Source organism: Cnephaeus nilssonii, assembly GCF_951640355.1.
Source record: "Cnephaeus nilssonii genome assembly, chromosome: 2".
Taxonomy (NCBI): Eukaryota; Metazoa; Chordata; class Mammalia; order Chiroptera; family Vespertilionidae; genus Cnephaeus; species Cnephaeus nilssonii.
Genome location: NC_137073.1, coordinates 14,194,490 through 14,212,914, shown reverse-complemented (window position 1 = coordinate 14,212,914; position 18,425 = coordinate 14,194,490). Strand labels below are relative to the sequence as shown.

General features: G+C 46.4%; 1 protein-coding gene and 1 pseudogene across 2 annotated transcripts in view; one reads left to right on the top strand and one right to left on the bottom strand.

The window, feature by feature from the left end:
- Positions 1–18,425, bottom strand: part of CRAMP1 (cramped chromatin regulator homolog 1) — a 70,948-nt gene that overhangs the window by 36,115 nt on the left and 16,408 nt on the right. The window contains exons 3-6 of the mRNA XM_079791570.1: positions 17,764–17,957; positions 11,850–12,003; positions 5,051–5,134; positions 1,434–1,482 (exon numbers count right to left, since the gene is read on the bottom strand). Coding sequence (XP_079647696.1) covers positions 1,434–1,482; positions 5,051–5,134; positions 11,850–12,003; positions 17,764–17,957 — 481 coding nt within the window. The remainder of the gene's footprint in view (positions 1–1,433; positions 1,483–5,050; positions 5,135–11,849; positions 12,004–17,763; positions 17,958–18,425) is intronic.
- On the top strand, positions 6,272–11,120 carry LOC307116657 (protein LSM12-like; annotated as a pseudogene). The gene has a single exon. The product of its transcript is annotated as a protein LSM12-like (transcript).

The window sequence follows — 18,425 nt, the reverse complement described above, 5'->3', positions numbered from 1 at the left end:
TCATTCATTCATTCATTCATCGATTCTATCAGTATGGACTGATGGAAATCTATGTTTCCTGTAAGTTGTAACCCAATATTATATTACTAAGTAAGGAGTCAAAGCACATACAATGATGTAGACACTCCAGAATCCCTGATGATTTGGAAACATCCTTCCCATCATCTCACCTGGGGCTTCACTGAGGCAACTCCTTGCCGAGACTGAGAAGTCTCAGCTCTGTTCCTGGGTTTATTGGTACCTTCAGACTTTCAGCTTGGAGCTTTGGTGCTCTCTAACCTCCAGCAGCCCCCCAAAACAACCCTCTGGTCATTTTCAAACTTATCAAAACATTCCTTCCTCCCACCCCTTGATCAGGTGTTTCTCACTCTCCTGTAGGACACTGTCCCCTCTGTGCTATCACAAAAAAGAAAAACTAAGACAAAGCCAAGCAAACTCACTGCTTTTCCATCAAACTAGCCCCAAAGCAAAGAGCTGGGAATACCTGCTCACCCAACGAATCTGGGACAACTGAAATAAAAGGTGAAGTGAGATCTGCCCCAAAAGACTGCATCACAGAGGAAGCATGCTCCCTCACCTGCTAGTGAGACAATAACATCAGAAACCATCGCAGTCAAGAATATTTCCCCTACTTAACAAGGTTCCTCAGATGCACACAACACCACTCAGATAGCCCAGATCTTGGAGCAAACACAGCTTCCACCTGACAAATGCAGGACAGGTGTAAGGGTGGGAAGGAATATGGGATGCTAAAGCAACAGGTAAATGGGGTGGGGAGGTGACAAATGATCCACAAGCCCATGGCAGGTGGCCTCTTCCTACTTGCCTGACCTTACCCTACACACATCCAGGAGGCTCCCTTTGCCCACCACCACCAGTAGGTTAAGACTACCTACACTCCTGGCAGTTGAAGTGAGTCTGTTCTTTCACATGGTGGTGGTATGTACATCCTAGCTACTATCATGACTGGCTGCAAAAGGGTAGCAGTTCATAGAAATAAAGCCTTAAGAATGCAACACGAACATCTGTAAGAGCATCCATGCTGGCTAAAGCCAAGCAGAAGCACATACAGAAAGCCCCACCTAGCAGGAGCTCACACCTGAGAAATGGGCTCACAGGCCATCCAACCCCGGGCTGGGGGAGACAAGAGTCAGAGGTACAGGAAGACGGTGCTCTGCGGACATAGCAGAGGCCAGTGAAGACTGTTCCAGGAGATAGTTCGACCTACAGGACAGCTGAACTTTGACCAGCAGAGTTCTTGGTTGGTGGGGGAGTTGACCCAAGACAAGGAACAGAGTGGTCCGGGTAAAAGCACAGAAGCTCTGGTGGGGTGAGTGGGAGGGACAGGTGAATATTTCTAGTTCTGTATTTCAGAGTACAATGCAAACGCCCAACATGAGCAGGTGGTGTCTCATAATAAAATTTGTACTTACCCAACCTGAATGAGCTCATTCAACTTCGTGGCATTCTTGTCATCCATACCTTTAAAAAGAAAAAGAAATAGACATGACCTTGGAGCAGTTAGGAGCAAAACTGGTAAAGATATAATTATCTTCCTTGTAGAATCCAAACAGAGTATCTAAGGTCTTCCAAATAAAACCCCTATGTTAGCTGCAGCCCCTCCCTCCAAGTTAAAACAAGACATCATCTGCATGTCCTCTCCACACACCAACTTTCTCATAGGACTACTATCTGACTCTGCACAGATGATCACTCCTCCCAAAAAACTCTCTCAGACCCCTGGGCTATGCTGAACCTCCACTGGTCCTCAACTGCTAGTTTAGAGACTCCTTCCTCAGGTAACACTGCGCCCTGTGCACATTTCTCCTGCTGGGCTCTCGTTACCTGCGGGCCTGCCTAAGTCAGCTTTGAGCCCTAGGTCCCAGGGTCTGCTGGATGATTAGCCCAGATACTGCACATTTCCTCTGCCCTCCTGGTACTTAGTACTATCCTCAGGACATGCGAGAAAGCAAGTCGAGTAACCAGGTAATGGGAGAATCTGGGCGGTGGATGTTTGGGTGCTCACTGTAAAGTCTTTGAATGATTCTGTATTTTTTGGCGGGGCGGGGGTGGTACAAACACACAGCCAGACTGAAAACCAAAGACAAGGACAAAACCTTAAAAGCAGCCAGAGAAAGAACATCTCTTCTAGAGCAAACAGGTCATAGATGTGACCTCTCACCAGAAACAGTACAAGCCAGAGACAGTGGAACATCTTTAAAGTGATGAAAGAAAGAAACCTTTCAGCCCTAACTGGTTTGGCTGTGGATAGAGCATCGGCCTGCAGACTGAAGGGTCCAGGGTTTGATTCTGGTCAAGGGCACATGCCTGGCTCGAATCCCGTGTGTGTGTGTGTGTGTGTGTGTGTGTGTGTGTGCGCGCGCGCGCGCGCAGGAGGCAGCCGATCAATAATTCTCTCTCATCATTGATGTTTCTATCTCTCTCTTCCTCTCCCTTCCTCTATGAAATCAATAAAAATATATGTATTTTAAAAAACCTTTCAATCAGAATCCTACACCCAGCAAAAGTATCTTAAGAATAAAGACTTTTCAGATAAATAAATAACTATTAGAATTCATGGCCAACACAATTACACAAAGAAGATTTTAAAAAGTTCTGAAGAGAAACAGTACCAGATGAAATGGATGTTCAGGAAAGAAGGCACGGCCCCGGAAAGGGCGAACTTATAGACTTGCTCATTAAAAAAGAGGTCACACACAGAACTGCCTTCAGATGGGCATAAATCAAACAAGCACACATGAGTGTAAAGGCAGTTGTGATGCTGCATGAAGGGAGGGTCTGGAGTGCTGAGAATGTGTGACATGGTGGCCCAGCCTGTTGTGGAGGTTTGTGAACATTTGAGCTAAGATCAAAGGAGTTCGAAGGTAAAGGGGAGGAAAGGCCCATCATCCTGTGTCTGGCAGGTGAAACAGGTAAGACAGAAGGCTGGCACCACCCCAACTTTAGGGTTTGAGTCACCAAATGGGGCATGGTTCAAAAAACTGTCCTTCAAAGAAAAGCAAACTGGTGAGTACTACAGGCAACCATAGTATCCCCCCTTCACTCTGTCCCGACATTGGTGCTGTGGCAGATGGAATAGCGTGGGTGTAAAAATCAGGACTGGAGGCAGCATGGAACCTTGTCACTTAATAGCTAAGGAGGCTTGAAGTCATTAGTTTTTCATCAGAATGGAATGTCCTCAGTCCCTTTTTCAGACAGGCACAATGCCATCTCACGTAGCTGTTACGATGCTTTACACAAGGCAATATGTGTCAAAGTCCCTGGAATACAGCAGGGACTCAAAAGTCTACTATTTCTAGATTTGCATATGCCTGGATCTGTTAGAAAAAGGAATTAATAAAAAGCGTGCTCTGACCTCCTGAACACTCATTTCCTGAACAGCCCAGAAAGCATTACCACGAAGCAGGTATGAGAGGCTGCCATGTACAGGGCACTCTGCAGAAGGCTGCGGGTGGAAGCAAGTCCTTCAAAAAGATTCACGAAATGACACAACAGCGTCCCACCATTTGTGTCAGTGGGTGAGGGATGAGAGGGAGAAGCCACACCAGGGTGTATGTGTGTATGTGTGTGTTTAAACATGTGCAAGTGTGACATGTAACTGGGCTGAGACAGATGACCAGGCATTACCATCAGGAAAGAGCAGCCAAGCTGGAGGGGCGCCCAGCATGGAGATGAGCTGAAGTCCAAATGCAGAGGCCCCTTGGGTCAGGGGGCCAGGTGATAACCCAGGGGCGGCAGGAAGCTACCCAAGGGCATGGAGCCAACGAGAGGATGATTCGTATGCAATCAGAGACTGGCTGAGAGGCTCTGGCTGAGCGGCTCAGATGTGGCAGGCATGGAGGAGTGGTCATGGATCATTAACAAAGAAGGTGGTACCCACACACTGCCATGAAAAGAAACATTTTAGGTTTAGGGCAGAGAGAAGGATGCAGAAGACAAAGTAGAGACTCAAGGGAGATGCGGCCCAACAGTCCCTCTGAACAGACCATTCAAAGCAGAAGCTGGGCGGGTTTACAAAGAAGTCCTCAGACTGTGGAAAGGACAGGGTAGGGAACCAGACGCTTGTTCCATTCAGAGACTCTTACACATTCTTTCCTGTTTGATGAGAGAGGAGGTCACCAAACACAGGCCGGATGTGCAGAGCAATCAGTGACTGCCCTCATCCCCAACCTTCTGCTGCTTCCACACCCCAGCCACCTGCCCATTCAGCAGCGACATATTAAGTGACTGGTAAGATGATGGCTATGGTCATCTCATATGATCTCATTTAACCTTCAGAGTGGCTCTGTGGATGCATGACAGGCAGACAAGTGGAATGTGCAGAGGCAAGGGTGCGCCCTCTTGTATGTGGCCAAATGAGGAAGCAAGGTAGGGATGCAAGGCAGTGGGCACAGGTGTCCAGGGAAGGCAAGAGCACCCTCTACATCTGAAGGGAATCTAGTCTCAAGGAGAGGATAGGAACAATGCAAAGGGAGGGGCCCTAACACTTCAAAGTACCAGTTTACTAAAGACCAAAAATGGGGGCTTTTCTAGGTCCAAAGACTTAAGGGACACCACAGCTACGAGCAGGGCAATGTCCTCAACAGGTGCCCAACTGGCACGCTGGGACGTGCTGGGAAATCTGAATATGGGCAGGATATTAGGTAAGATTGTGGTCCCTGTCTGAGAAATGTGTTGGGTGTAATAATAGGGTTGTAGGTATGTAGGAGAATGTCCTGTTCTCAGGTGACAGAGAGTGAGGGATTTAGGGGTGTGCCAGGATGTCTGCAACTTAAAGTCAAATGGCTGAGTAGAAAACAAGCAAGTATGTGAAGGGGGAGAAGAAGGGGTGCGACTGCACACGTAAATGTAACAAAGGCTACCAACTGGGAAGTTTAAGTGCAGGTATGTGGCAGTCATTACATTCTTCTTCACTGTTTCCATATATTAAAATGTTTAAGACAAAAGTTGGAGGGAAAACAGAAGGGCCACTGGGACCAAGACCGAATAGTGCCAGGACAGCAGGCCCTGCCAGGCAGCTCGTACTCACAGCCCCCAATCTTCTTGCGCAGTTCACCGTAGCAGATCAGACCATACAGCTCCTGAGACGACTTCTTCAGCCCTCGAGAGAACACTAAAATGAAAGACAGGAATGATAAGGTTTTAGAAGAGGGAAAAACACAGCTGTTGCGGAGTTGGCCAGCTCTTGTGCACAAAAACAGTGCTGGGGGAACATTCCACACTGCTGATTCCTCGGTTCTGCTCATGTACCTTGGAACTACAGAATATCAACATCAGGGGAGATGGGCAAAGAGTATATGGGAGCACAGTGCTGGTTTTGTAATTTTCAAAATAAAAAGTTAAAACCAGAAAAAAAAGGGGAGGAGAGTAGAAAATTAGTCCTAACAGGCAGATCAATGTCCCCTGGAAGAAAATGGGATGTTCAACACAGCCGGTTCCCAAGGAGGCAGAGGAGCTGGGACATGACCATCACCAAACTTGTCTTCCTCTTCTCTCCATATTTGCCGAATTAGCCTGAGCTCTGTGTGAGGTGGGCAGACCTAGAACTGTGGAAGCTGACCTGTCCTGTCTCCTCAGACCACTGATCTACATGACCTGGGCCTGGGGCTAGAGCCATAGCTCCACTGTTCAAGACTGCTAGCACCCACTCTCCATTGTTCCCTAACAAGAGGCCCACTTGTATTTGGGAAGCAACACAGATGGGTAAGGCATGGCCACACCACTAAGGCCCAGCCTTTGGATCGAGCAGAAGTGTTGTGGGAGACTTCTGAAAGGTTCCTCAAGAGGCTGATTCGGGCAGAATTACGCTTATTTTTCCTTCAGAACTGCTTTCTGGAGCCATCTTAGTCACAGCAAAGTGCTAGGGATGGCAGAGCAGAAAGACAGGAGGTCCTGGGTCCTTGGTGCCTGCCCTGGACCGCCCACTGCAGGCCTCTCCCGACATGAGAAAATTAACTTTGACATGCTTGAGATACTGTTGTTTTGAGTTTTGTATTCTATGAAGCCAAATCTAATTGTGATTTGGAAGCCCAGCTACAGCACAGTCTGTGTACCTTTTAGATCTCAGAGCAGCAAACCATGTCATTTGTCCTTCACCCTCACAATTGTTCCTCCTCAGAGACCCCTTTTCAAAGTCCTAACATTCAGCTATGTGTGATTATAATCACAGAAGAGGAAAAGAAAAATATATTAGCAAATGAAGAATAAGTCTTGCAATAAATAATCTAAAACAAGGATTCTGGACCTTCGACAGGCTCTAAGGAGCCTAGGACTCAGCCAACTTCACACACTAACCGTTCCAGAATGTTCTCCTGAAAGATTCACAGATCGCATCAGACTCTCAAAGGGGACCAAAACTCAGGACACTTTTAAGATCCACTATTCAATAAATAAACAAATACATTCTTTCCTGACAATGGAATATTATTCAGCCATAAGAAAGAATGAAGTTCTGACACATGCTACAACCTGAATGAACCTGGAAAACATCATCCTAAGTAAAAGAAGCCAGATACAAAAGGCCACATGATTCCTTTTACATGAAATGTCTAGCATAGGGAAATCCAGAGACAGAAAGCAGACTTTGGTTGTCAGGGGCTGGGCGAGGGGCTGAGAAATGGGTAGACAGTGCCAAGCCCTGATGCAAATGCCGGTGCAGCACAAAGATGCAGATGGGCCCGTGGGCTTAATGTGGTCAACTGGCTGTCACCACCTTAGAGACATTATCAGGACCAGCTAGAGAACCTCAGCAGAGCCATTAGTTCAACAGAAAGCAGGCAGGCACTGCTTGTGAGGGCACATCAGGACACCAGCAAAAAGACATGATGAGATGCCAAGAAGGTGGGAGATAGAGAGGAGGGAGAAAAGGAAACACAGGCCACAGGAAGGAAGGAAGGACACATGTTGGGTCTATCCTGCAGAGCTTGCCACGGAACCAAGGTGCAGAACAGGAATAGAACTTGAGGGCAGCGGACTCATCCTCTCTTCATCCCTGAGCTGGGAGAAGGGCTGAAGAGGGCTCACATCTACACTGGGAATCTGAGCGTCCCCTGCAACAATGCCCACTCTGCCAGTAGCATGGTCACACTGAAAGGACAGAACACGCTAGGTCACAGCTCCTGGAATCTTCTCCCGCCTGCCTCCACACTTTATCACCAGCAGCTTCCCAATCCTCACACACTGGTGCCCACCCTTCTCATTGGAAGAGAGCTTTTCCAGAAGAGCCAAAGTGGATGAAGGGCCTGCACTCACAGACTGACTTTCAGAAAGTCACCCAAGAATATGATATGTAACAAAAAAAGAAAGATGTAAAAGACAACATGGAAAGAGCCAAACGGCTAAAACTTATTCCCAAGTGACACCCAGAAAGGTAGGGAGGTTGTCTGTGAAGACCACAGATATTAGCAGCAGCGTTGGACTCAGTAGGATCCCTACCAGCGTTGATATTTCAAGTAAGCTAGTGATCTGAGAATCAGTGACAGCTATGGCTGAGCACAGCAGCACATACAGACACTGTGCTGCCAACCTGAGGAAGAACGAAACATTGCTAACTTGCCACAATACACCAAAGCCAGCAGAGAATCGTGTGTTAATGGTCTTGTGGACACTGAAAGCAAACCGATAAAGCAGTATTAGTGAAGGGCCTGCCGAGTCAAACCTAGGAACTGCCCTCTAAAAGTGGACACCCATGTCCGTGGTCTGTAGAAAGTGGCAATCTCACATAAACAGATATGCTGTTTAAAGGTCTCCAATACAATGTTTTGTTGCTGTTGTACTTCCCCCATAAAGATAACAGGCTGGGTAGGAGGCCCCTGCAACTAGAGGAACTGGAGTTGGGATGGTGAGCCCTCCTCCCAGGCAGTCCCCTGGTCACATACAGCAAACGCTGAGACATGTCCTCTACAAGGACTGGAACCAGGACCGCGCGAGGTGGCTAGTGGAAGGCTTTGGAGCCAGAAAGATACCTCAAAATGACAAGTGATAAACAAGAACACTCCTGGCCAGAAAGAACCTGCTGGAGCCATAAACTAGCTCAGCAGAAAAAAGGCACTTTATATGGGGTATTGCTGTGAAGATGGAACTTGCTGTGAGCGGAACACGCTTGATTGCCAGGTGCTCCTTCCTGCCTTTATCAAGGACAGACCAGATGGGAAATACGGCAAGCAGCAGACAGACACCCAGGCAGCAGGCTGGACATTCATCCTCCCAGAAGGCAGCACTCATGACAAGACACTCAAGATGAGACAGACTGACTTTCAGAGAGTAACTAAAGAATATATGTAACAAACAAAAAAGAGAATGATGTGAAAGACAACACAGAAAGCGCCAAAGCACTAAAACTAATTCCCGTGTGCCACGCAGACTTAGCTGTCCCAACTGTGTGAGGTTAGCTAAAGAGAGTACATTGGAAGGAACAAAGGGCTGTATGAAAAAGATGTCCATATGTGCATTATTTAAAAACACAGAAGTGGCCTGGCTGAGTAGCTCACTGGTTAGAGCGTTGTCCTGACAGGCCAAGGTTGCCCAACAGGTTTGATCCCCAGACAGGGTACATACAAGATTCAACCAATGAGTGCATAAATAAGTGGAACAACAAATGGAAGTTTTTATCTTTCTCTTCCCTTTCCTCTCTTTCTCTAAAATTAGTAAATTTTTTTAAAAAGATGAACTCATTAAAAAATAAAAACACTAGAAGTAGATTGTAAGTCCAAAAGGAAAAGTAAAGTTTATTCATTTAAAAACATCAACTCAAAGAATTAACATTTCATGAAAAACATGGGGAAGGTCTATGGCAACATGAAGAGGTGGTCTGAAAACATCACATTTACAGAAGATAAAGGTGAGGAGATGCTGGCCGATGGAGCACAGCTCCTCAGCTTATTGTCTGGGGTTGAGACAATAAGGGCCTCCAATGCTAAGCCAGGGTTTTCTCATCTGCAGTGAGGGAGATAGCACTTCCAGGGAAAAGTATGAAATGTGCTCAATGATGGGCACAGAGTAGGCCCATGATGAGATGATGAGGTGGCAGTGAGGGCAGAAGAGAATTCACGGGAGGATTTTTGGGAGAACTGACAAAGGAGCTCAGTCTTAGAAGGTGAATGGGGTTAGGGAGGACAACAGAGTAGGGGTGACAGGAGTCAAGGCACAAAAGGAAGTGTAGGTCAGCAGGAGGGTGGCAACCTCAACCTGGAAGCCAAGGCAGGTAGGATGAGGGTATGGGACAGGGCAGGGGGAGGGGGCTCAGGCAGGGGGGACAGGCAGACATGGGTCTTGTGTGGATAAAGCTATGTGGAAGGTGGGTTGGGGAAGAACAAGACCAGAAAGAGGGAGAACATCAATGATCTAGAAAAGGACCTAGGGGGACTGGTCTGAAAAGCTCTGAGGTAGACCCAGCGAAACCATGACTGGTGGGTGAGAGATGTCCATGAAGATTCAAAGGGAAATCTACTCAGAGAAAGTGTCAGCTAACAACTATGACTGCCTGGAGCTTGGGTCCCCAAACAAATTTCTCCAGGGCAGGGTCAGCAAACAAAGGCTCACGGGCCAAATCCTGCCCAGGGCCTCTTTCTGTAAATAAAAGTTTTGCTGAAACACAGTAACATGCATTCCTTTACATTGTATCTACAATGAGCTAAGACAGGAGAGTGAAGTCATTTGGTAAAGACTGTAAATCCCCCAAAGCCAAAAATATTTATCATCTGACGCTTTACAAAAAAAGAGACAGCTTGATTCAAGCTCTCTAGATCTTTCTAAAGCTGGAGGAGGAAGTCCTGGTCCTGGCATCCTGATGGGTCAGTCCTGATCATTCTAGTTGGCCAACGCACACTCACCAGGCCAGAACACCAGAGGGCAGGGCAGAGAGGGAGAGAAGGCTGCCACGAAGGACTCACAGCACAGGTTCAAAGAGGGAGTGATCTGACTGCAGCTATCACAGTTTTTTGTTTTTGTTAATCCTTACCCAAGGATATCTTTTCCACTGACTTTTAGAGAGTGGAAGGGAAGAAAGGTGGGAGGGGGGAGAGAGAAAAACATCGAAGTGAGAGAAACACATCAACTGGTTGCCTTCTGCATGCTTCCCAACAGGGGCCAGGGATCAACTTGCAACCCAGGTATATGCCCTTGTCCAGGAATTGAACCCGAGACCCTTCGGTGCACAGGGCCCACACTCTAACCACTGAACACACCAGCGAGGGCTGATATTCTGGATCAAAAGTGGTATTATTTGAAGAGAAGCATCAGAAATAAGTGAAGTCAGTAAAAGCGAATGAATGGTCTATGACCAAAATTGTAGAAATGAAGAGTAAGATTAAAGAAGGTGAAACTGGCCTGGCCGGCATGGCAGTGCTCACTGGGCGCCCAGCTTTTGCCCGCTGCAGCTGCCGCCAGCCACAGCTGCTCTCCCAAGATGGTGGCTCCTCTGGGCAAATACTTCGGCATTAGGGGCCAGGTGTCCTGCCAGACATGCCAGGAGCAGCGGCTTCAGGGCAGGGCACTACCCTTCGACTACCAATCCAAAACGCTGGCTTTAAAACGTCCCTCTTCCAGTGGAAAGCCCAACCATGTAGACACCTTGTTCATAAACTTAAGTTTCAGAAGTGGAAATAATTAATGACCGAACAGCAACTCCTCCTCCCCTAGAGTCACTCAATGTTAGTAAACTTGCCAGCAAAGCACGGACAGAGGAGGAAAAACTGAGCCAGGCCTATGCAGACAGGGCTGGTGTCTCTCTAGAGGGCCAGCCGCTCTTCCAGACCATTCACAAGACCATTAACAACTTTAAATGGCAAGAAAAAACATCACAGTCATGGAAGTTGTTATTACACCCTCATATCAAGTGGAAAACCGTAAAGCAAAGAGGAGAGTGCCCTGAGCCATGTACACAAAATAGTCTTAGAGATGTGGAAAGCCAAAAGATACTGCAGCATTCACAAGCCCAGCAACCACAGGAGGAGGCTGCCCTGTTGTCCTGAGTCCACATACATGGAGGACTCGTCCAGCATCCAGCCAAGGAGGCGACGGTTGGTGGCTTCAGCGGAGGCAGGCCGAGGGAGGGAAGGGATCCTATATTTCCTGTTGGCTCTTGTTAACAAAGGGTCAGCATCTCTAAGTCTTAGATTTGAACAAAGAAGAAACCCAACAAAAAGAACAAGAGAATAATTTAACACGTTAAGCGCCACATCAGTCACCGGTGACTGACACTATACTTTCCGTTTGGACCTCGTCAGTCTCCGGCCGCCAGCAAATAGGTAAAATCGGATATCGCGGGCTAAACGGAAAGGAACACAAAACAGGCTTGGCGCTTAACGTGTTAAAAGTTGAATCATTACTTGACCATAGCCCTCTTCTGGAACAGCCACCTTGTTAATTTTATTTTGAAAATTTCTTTCTGGCTCTATCCTTTCACCTCTGACTTGCATTTCCTAGTCTGTCCCCGCCATTCTATTTTTGTAAGTGGCTATACTTGCCTTCTGAATGATTGAAAAAAACTTTTACATCTCTTCCAACATAAAATAAGTTGACTGGGATACATAAGTTGGGACTAGAACAGCAGACAGATGTCTCACTTTAAATTTTCCCTTTTTTGCCCGGCATTGCTTGAATTAGTTTTATTTTTCTTAATGTTAAATATATGTGAAAGTATATTTAAAAATATTAATACTTAACAATATATCAATATAAGTATTTTTTTTAAAAAAAAAGAACATCCCAGGCCACGTGGCTGGGCAAGAATGACACCAGAGAGTGTCCTGTGATTTTTCAAAAACTGCTCCTGACCAGATCCCAACCCTGCCCCCCAGCTTCCCAGAGACTGAGCCTCGAACTCTCACCATTGTCGAAGTCGATGTACTTGGTGATCTTGTGCCACGTGCGGTAATAGAAGTGCCTCACTTGCTCCTTGTTCTTCACCATGCTGGCGGGCTTGCCCTTCTTCTTATACTTGAGAGCTATGTTGTTCTGGATGGCTTCAAAGTCTTTTCCATGCTGGAAAACAAGCCCATGGTAAAAGCACAGAGGTTAAAACAAGGCACCTTCTGTACGACGCAGACACTTCCAGAAAAAGGGGACCACTGTGACCAATCAAGTTCTTCACAGCTCTTATTTGTGCATCAACTTCAACCTTGCTTCCCTAGAACTCAGATTTTCATCAGAATAACAGCTACAGCAGCGATGGAAACAGAGGGATCGAACTCTCAAAGCAGTGAATATCAAAGAGGCAAGGTCCGTAGAGCAGGAAAAACATAAAGCTTATTACTCAGACAAATGGCCCAATTTCTATAGTTCTTTGGAGACCCTGAATGAGACAGCTCTGTGAAACAATCATCAGAACAGAACAGAATATGACAGGGGTGTTCAGAGGGTTGTACATCTGGCTTCTTAAATTACAACAAGACATTGACCATTCAGAAGCACCCTCAGCACTTTCATCACATAAAATATATTCTATATTTGAACAGGGATAGCAAATTTGAACATTTAACAAGAGAATCACACAGACTATGCTCTGAATACATCTATGGACTGTCCCATTCTTCGACACCTCCACTCAAAAGCCAAATACATCTTAGATTTTTCAGAAAAGAATTGATGTCCTAGGGAACATAGTCACCATCTTTGTTGTTTCAGGTATTATCATGGGAACCTATTGTTGATACTCTCATCAGAACCAAGCCAGTAAAAAGTACTATAAAGGGCCCAGAGGTAATGGCACCCCAGCATCAACAAACATCCTTAGCTTCTAAATCCCACTTTCCAAAGGGAACCAGGGCTCTTTGGAGAAATGGATGCTCCCAGATCTGGGGCAAGGAAAGTACCAGGTGAATCTGGAATATCTTGTGGTGCCAGAAAGGGAGGACAGTCTCAAAGTATAATAGGAACGTGTTGAAAGCATACAGAAGCCAACCTGAAGAGGTTACCAATGGCCAAATCTAGAACAATTTGAGCAACAAAATCAACAATGATAATGAATGTCAACTGTAAATGAAAAATAAAAGGAAAAACATAAAAATAATAAGAATGGGTTATGACCTATAGAATAGCCTAAATATACCTGAGTCCACACAAATACTATAAAAAGCCAAATACATACATAATTGGAGAAGGGAGCACTTTTTCTTACACTGGGTTTCCAATTAATAAATGTAGAAATAATGGAGTCAGAAGATCATCACTGGGCAAACATCACTGTAACAGTTCTTTCAGGGAAGAAGCTGCAATGGTGGCTAAATTTAGTGGAAGAACAATGAGAAACAGGGTGTTGACTCAGTATCAAAGTAAAAAATGACTTGGTGTTGGAGAACCCAGGAGATGCACATCCCCACCACCAGGACTGAGGTAGATTGCACCCTGCACTCCAGATAGGATGCTCCAAGGGCAGCACAACACTCCTAACAAAAATGCAAAATGAAAATAGAATCAGTCCCCTTTACTAGAAGACTATAAATGAAACCTTACTTTATCCTTAAAAAGAAAATTGAATTGTGAGGAGGCAAGCCTTAGTAAGCCCACACTGAGGGCTGTTCCACAAACTAACAGTCTATGAGTCTTCAAAAGCGTCCGGGTCATGAAAGAGTGGGGGAAAAAAGGAAACAGAGGACCTGTTCCAGAACTTAGCAGTCATGACAACTAAATGCAATGTGGGATCCTGATCCAGAAAGGGTGTCTGTGGGAATACCAGCTCAATCTGAGTAAGGCCTTCAGGTCAGTAAAGGTATTGTACGCACATTGATTCTCCTCATCTGCAGGCCATACTGCAGTTATGTGAACATTGGGGAAGCAGAGTGAAGGGCACATGAAGTTCTTTGTACTTTCTTTGCAACTTTTTCCAAGTCTAAAATGGTTTCAAAATGAAAAGTTAAGGGAGAACCAAGATGGTGGTGTAGCTAAATGACAGTACTCACCACCTCCCACAACCACATCAAAATACAACTAAAATATGGAACAACCATCATTCAGAACCTCCTGAAAGCTGTCTTAATGGAAGTCCTACAACTAGAGAAGTAAAGAAGAAAGCACAGAGACTGGTAGGAGGGGCGGAGGCATGAAACGGGTTGGTCTGACACCCATGTGTGTCATTTTTTTTCAATCAGGAGGGACATCTTGGCTGCAGAGGCCTCCCGTGAGGAGCAAGGGGTCCTAGCCCCACACCAGACCCCCCAGCCCAGGATTCCAGAGCTGGGAAGAGAAGTCCCCATAACTGCGAGCTGTAAAAACTAGCAGGGATTGTGGTTGCGTGTGGCGGAAGCAGCTGGAGACCCAGGCAGTTCCTCTTAAAGGGCTGGCACATGAACTTACATGGACTTGCTCCCTCTGAGCTTCAGCACAGGGGCAATGGCTCGGGGTGATCCAGGGACATATGGGGAGGAACTGGATTGTCTGACATCAGAGCAAGAACTTGGGGGTGGCTTTCTCCTAAACAGAGGTGCTTACAGGGGCTATTGTTCCTATGCTGAGACCTCCCCCATCACAGAGCTGACTGACAGTCATACTCGAGTTTCCATCAGCCTGGCTCACACTGTTTGATCTGCCCTGGTGATTCCCTGAGACCCTGTCCCATCCAATTTGCAGCCCAATCCAAGCTGTTTGCAGTGGCTTTTCCATATGAATGGCCTGACCTGGCTCAGTCTTCATACTTTCCTACAATCTCTCAATCAAGCAGCAGCTGACGTCTGCATGCCCCATACCTATCAATAAGAGGCCCAAGACAGCTCAGCTTCTCCTGGGCGCTTCCAAGCATTTCTAGCATGACCATAGTGTTCTACACTTAGATGAGGCTTTCAGCAATTATCAACCTGGTGAACAAGAAGCACAGGATACTGGCCTTATGAGTAAGAATTGTACCACAGAAGCAAATACAGTCAGACAGACAGACATAAGAAGGGAAAATGGAAAGCTGACAATAGGCTCTGTGAAGAACTGCCATTGAAATGGAGTAAGAGGATGTCAAGGACGATGATGTGGGTCTAGGCATTCGCCCTGATTTTTTCACCTCCTCTGTCATGGAGGCCATGGCCATGACCATGACCATGACCCTGGCCACAGGGAGGAGTTTAGGATGGGCTCAGCCAATCTGGATCCTCCTCAGAACAGTCTTAACTGGAATAGGGGTGGGGGTGGATGTCTTGCCTCTGGGGAGTATCTGAAATGGAGAGAATAAGCACAGAAATGTCACCCCAATGCAAGAAGATGTCAAGAGGACAGATGACATTGCCAGCTTGAGTCAGCCCCTCCTTGTCCCTCCCAGTCATGAAAGCCACTCAATCAATCCCCTGGTCTCCTTCTGCTGCGCTGAGCTAGGTCTCTGTCAGACTTGTACGTATAAAAAAGGCAATGACAACCTGGACAAACACTGCAGAAGTGACACTTGCAGAGCAGAAGCCTTTACCTCCATACCTCACAGTTCAAGATGTTCATGGTCATATATGCCCCAGCTAATCAGCATACATCAAGACCCCAACAGAGTCCTGAGTTTTGGTCAAACACACAAAATGGCACACATAAAGCCAGCACTCATATTCTCGCTCTTTCTGTCCCTCTCACCCACTCCAATACACATACAAACAATAACACACACACTCTCACACTATTTGGCATAAATAGTACCAATGGTGGAAAGCATTAAGTGATCACAATAGCCAATTATTATTATTAATCAAGGTATTCAGGTAACCTCAAAAGAAATACCTACCCGGTAGAAAAATTAAAAGAAACTAGCCCAATGAAAAGAGAATGAACTAATCCACCTGAAAAAAAGGTAAAGGCAGGTCACTGGGAATTCTTCCCCTCCTATTTTTAATTGACAACTATTGCCAATCACCCTGCAGAGCCCAAGAGGAAAAGGCCACATTAAAGCAGTAACTGTCTCAACTTGGCATCAGCAATGGTTGCTATTCTAGGAACATTCCAGGAATCACAAGTCTTCTATGCCTAACAGAAAGCTTAAAGTAAGCAATTTATGGGCATAATCTATATAAAAACAGCCTCTATACTTTACTCTAAAACTGTCAAAGGGAAAAAACAAAACACATTTGCATTTATTTGAATGACTCTGCACCTACTAGAACAAGTCTATGTGTAGACTTCCTTCTCTTCTTGGACAAATGAGTCAAACGACACCAACACGTGGGCCTCCTCCATCCGGGACTGGCAAACTGCTCCATTGGCCCCAGGAATGTTCAGAAATTGGCACCAAGTTCTAGCTCTCTGCCTCCACTTAGGAGTCTCCTTTTCTGGTGTCTCTATGAGCACTTCATGGTTTCAATTTCAAAGCCTGCTTCCTTTATAAAACTGTTTCATAGGTGTGGCCACACTTTTCTATCACTCCAATTCCTTCACTATTAAAAGAACTAGTAGCCCATCGCATGATATCGTGCGCCGTAGGCCGGGAACTGCAGCGCGCTGCTGGGAGCCAAGCGGCTTCCGCGGGAGGCAGAAGCAAGCATGGACGCCGGGAGGGAGCCATGCTGCTTCCGTGGGAGACTGGGAGACTGGCCGCTGTCTCCTCTCCAGGCCAGGCTGCGGGCCGGCCCCCCTTTCCCCAGAGGCCCTCTGCGGCCAGGGCGTCGCCACGGCAACAAAGCAAGCGTCCAGTCCCGGCCGCTCTGCGCCCGCTGCCCAGAGGCCCTCCATTGCCACGGCGACGAAGCAAGCATTCTGCCAGGCCTCTCAGCTGCCCGCTCTCAGTGGCAGCCCACCCCAGGACTGGGGGGCTCCAGTGAGGCTGAGGGGACTGGGCGCCACCATCTTTGTGATGGAGTGATGGTTCATTTGCATATTACCCTTTTCTTAGATAGGATTATTAGATAGGATAAGGCTCACCCTGGCAGGGTAGCTCAGTTGGTTGGAGCATTGTCCTGAATACCAAGGTTGCAGATTCAAAACCCGGTCAGGGCACATATAATAATCAACCAATGAATGCATAAATAAGTGGAACAACAAATCATTCTCTCTCTCAAATTAATAAATAAAAAAGAAAGAAAAAAGAATAAGGCTCACTGACTGAACCAACTTACTTTATACTATAGCCCAGTGGTCGGCAAACTCATTAGTCAACAGAGCCAAGTATCAACAGTACAACAATTGAAATTTCTTTTGAGAGCCAAATTTTTAAAACTTAAACTATATAGGTAGGTACATTGTTATTAACTTAATTAGGGTACTCCTAAGCTGGCCTTTGCTAAAAACTCAAGGGGCCAAAGAGCCGCATGTGGCTCGCGAGCCGCAGTTTGCCAACCACGGAGCTATGGGATCAGGGAGCAGCTTTTCTCTATCTTTAGGACTTTACAGCCTGTCCCAGGTCAGCTTTTAGGACTGAACTGGCTGCTTTGATTGATGTGGCAAGTGTCCTCTTGCCCTTCCCCCTCAGAGAACACCCCTCCTGATTGGCCCACTCAACTACAAGGGGAAGGCTCATAGAGAAAGGTACCACTCTGCAGTCAAGAGTATGTCTGAGAGACAATGGGTAGAATCTGAGAAAAGAAGAGAAATATAAAGAAACTTCCAAATAGCCACCTCTCTAGAACAGCTTTTAAAGTCATAATGAAGCGATAAAAGGCCCTGGTCAGAGGGTGAGGCCTCAGCCCTGGCACTCACACCTGTCAGTCACATTAGGGGCTCCCCACTGGAACTGCTGACCTCGTAGATCTAGTGGCCATGTGGTAAAAAAAGGCAAAGGGAAACTGAAAGAGAAATACAAGTGATAAGAAGCTAGGAGTTTGAATGGCCTTTTCTGGTCCCATAACTCACCTCATACAGCCCCTCAAAGAAAGTGTTCTTGTCCTCGGTACTCCACGACTCCCACTGTCGCCGGACTTTTTTGCCTTCTTCCTTCTCACCGCCGGAAGATCCTAAATTCCGGGAGGAGGAGCGAGAGGCCCCTGCAGGGGCAGCAGGGGCAACCCCAGGCCCACTTCCAGATGATGATCCACCACCATCAGCTCCTTTGAGAGAAAGAACTATATAGTGATCTGTTCCAAAAAGCTGGAGAGGCTTGGGGAGGCCCCACTGCCTGAGGATCCACTTGAGGTCCCACTCCACGTTCCTCAATCACAGGCTATATACTGGGACAGCACCTGGGACCTACTGTGTGCCTAATGGGCTGCTCAGTAAAGACATCATCCTGACCTGATCTGTGATTCTTTCATATGTGTTTAGTGAAAAAAAGGGAGAAAGAGCGTTTAGGTGGAATCATTTAAAGAGCACAATAATATGTCCACGATGGAGGTATACAGTTCTTTCCCCTCTGTGAACTGAAATCAAACATATTTCATAGTGTCTTTTTCAAATGAGGGTTTGGCTGAAATAATTCCTTTTTTAAAAAAATAAACAAATTGAAGTTTCAAACTCAAGAAAATATTTAAATGGATGTGAAAAACACGGTTTTCTTTTAGATATAATCAGTACTTTAG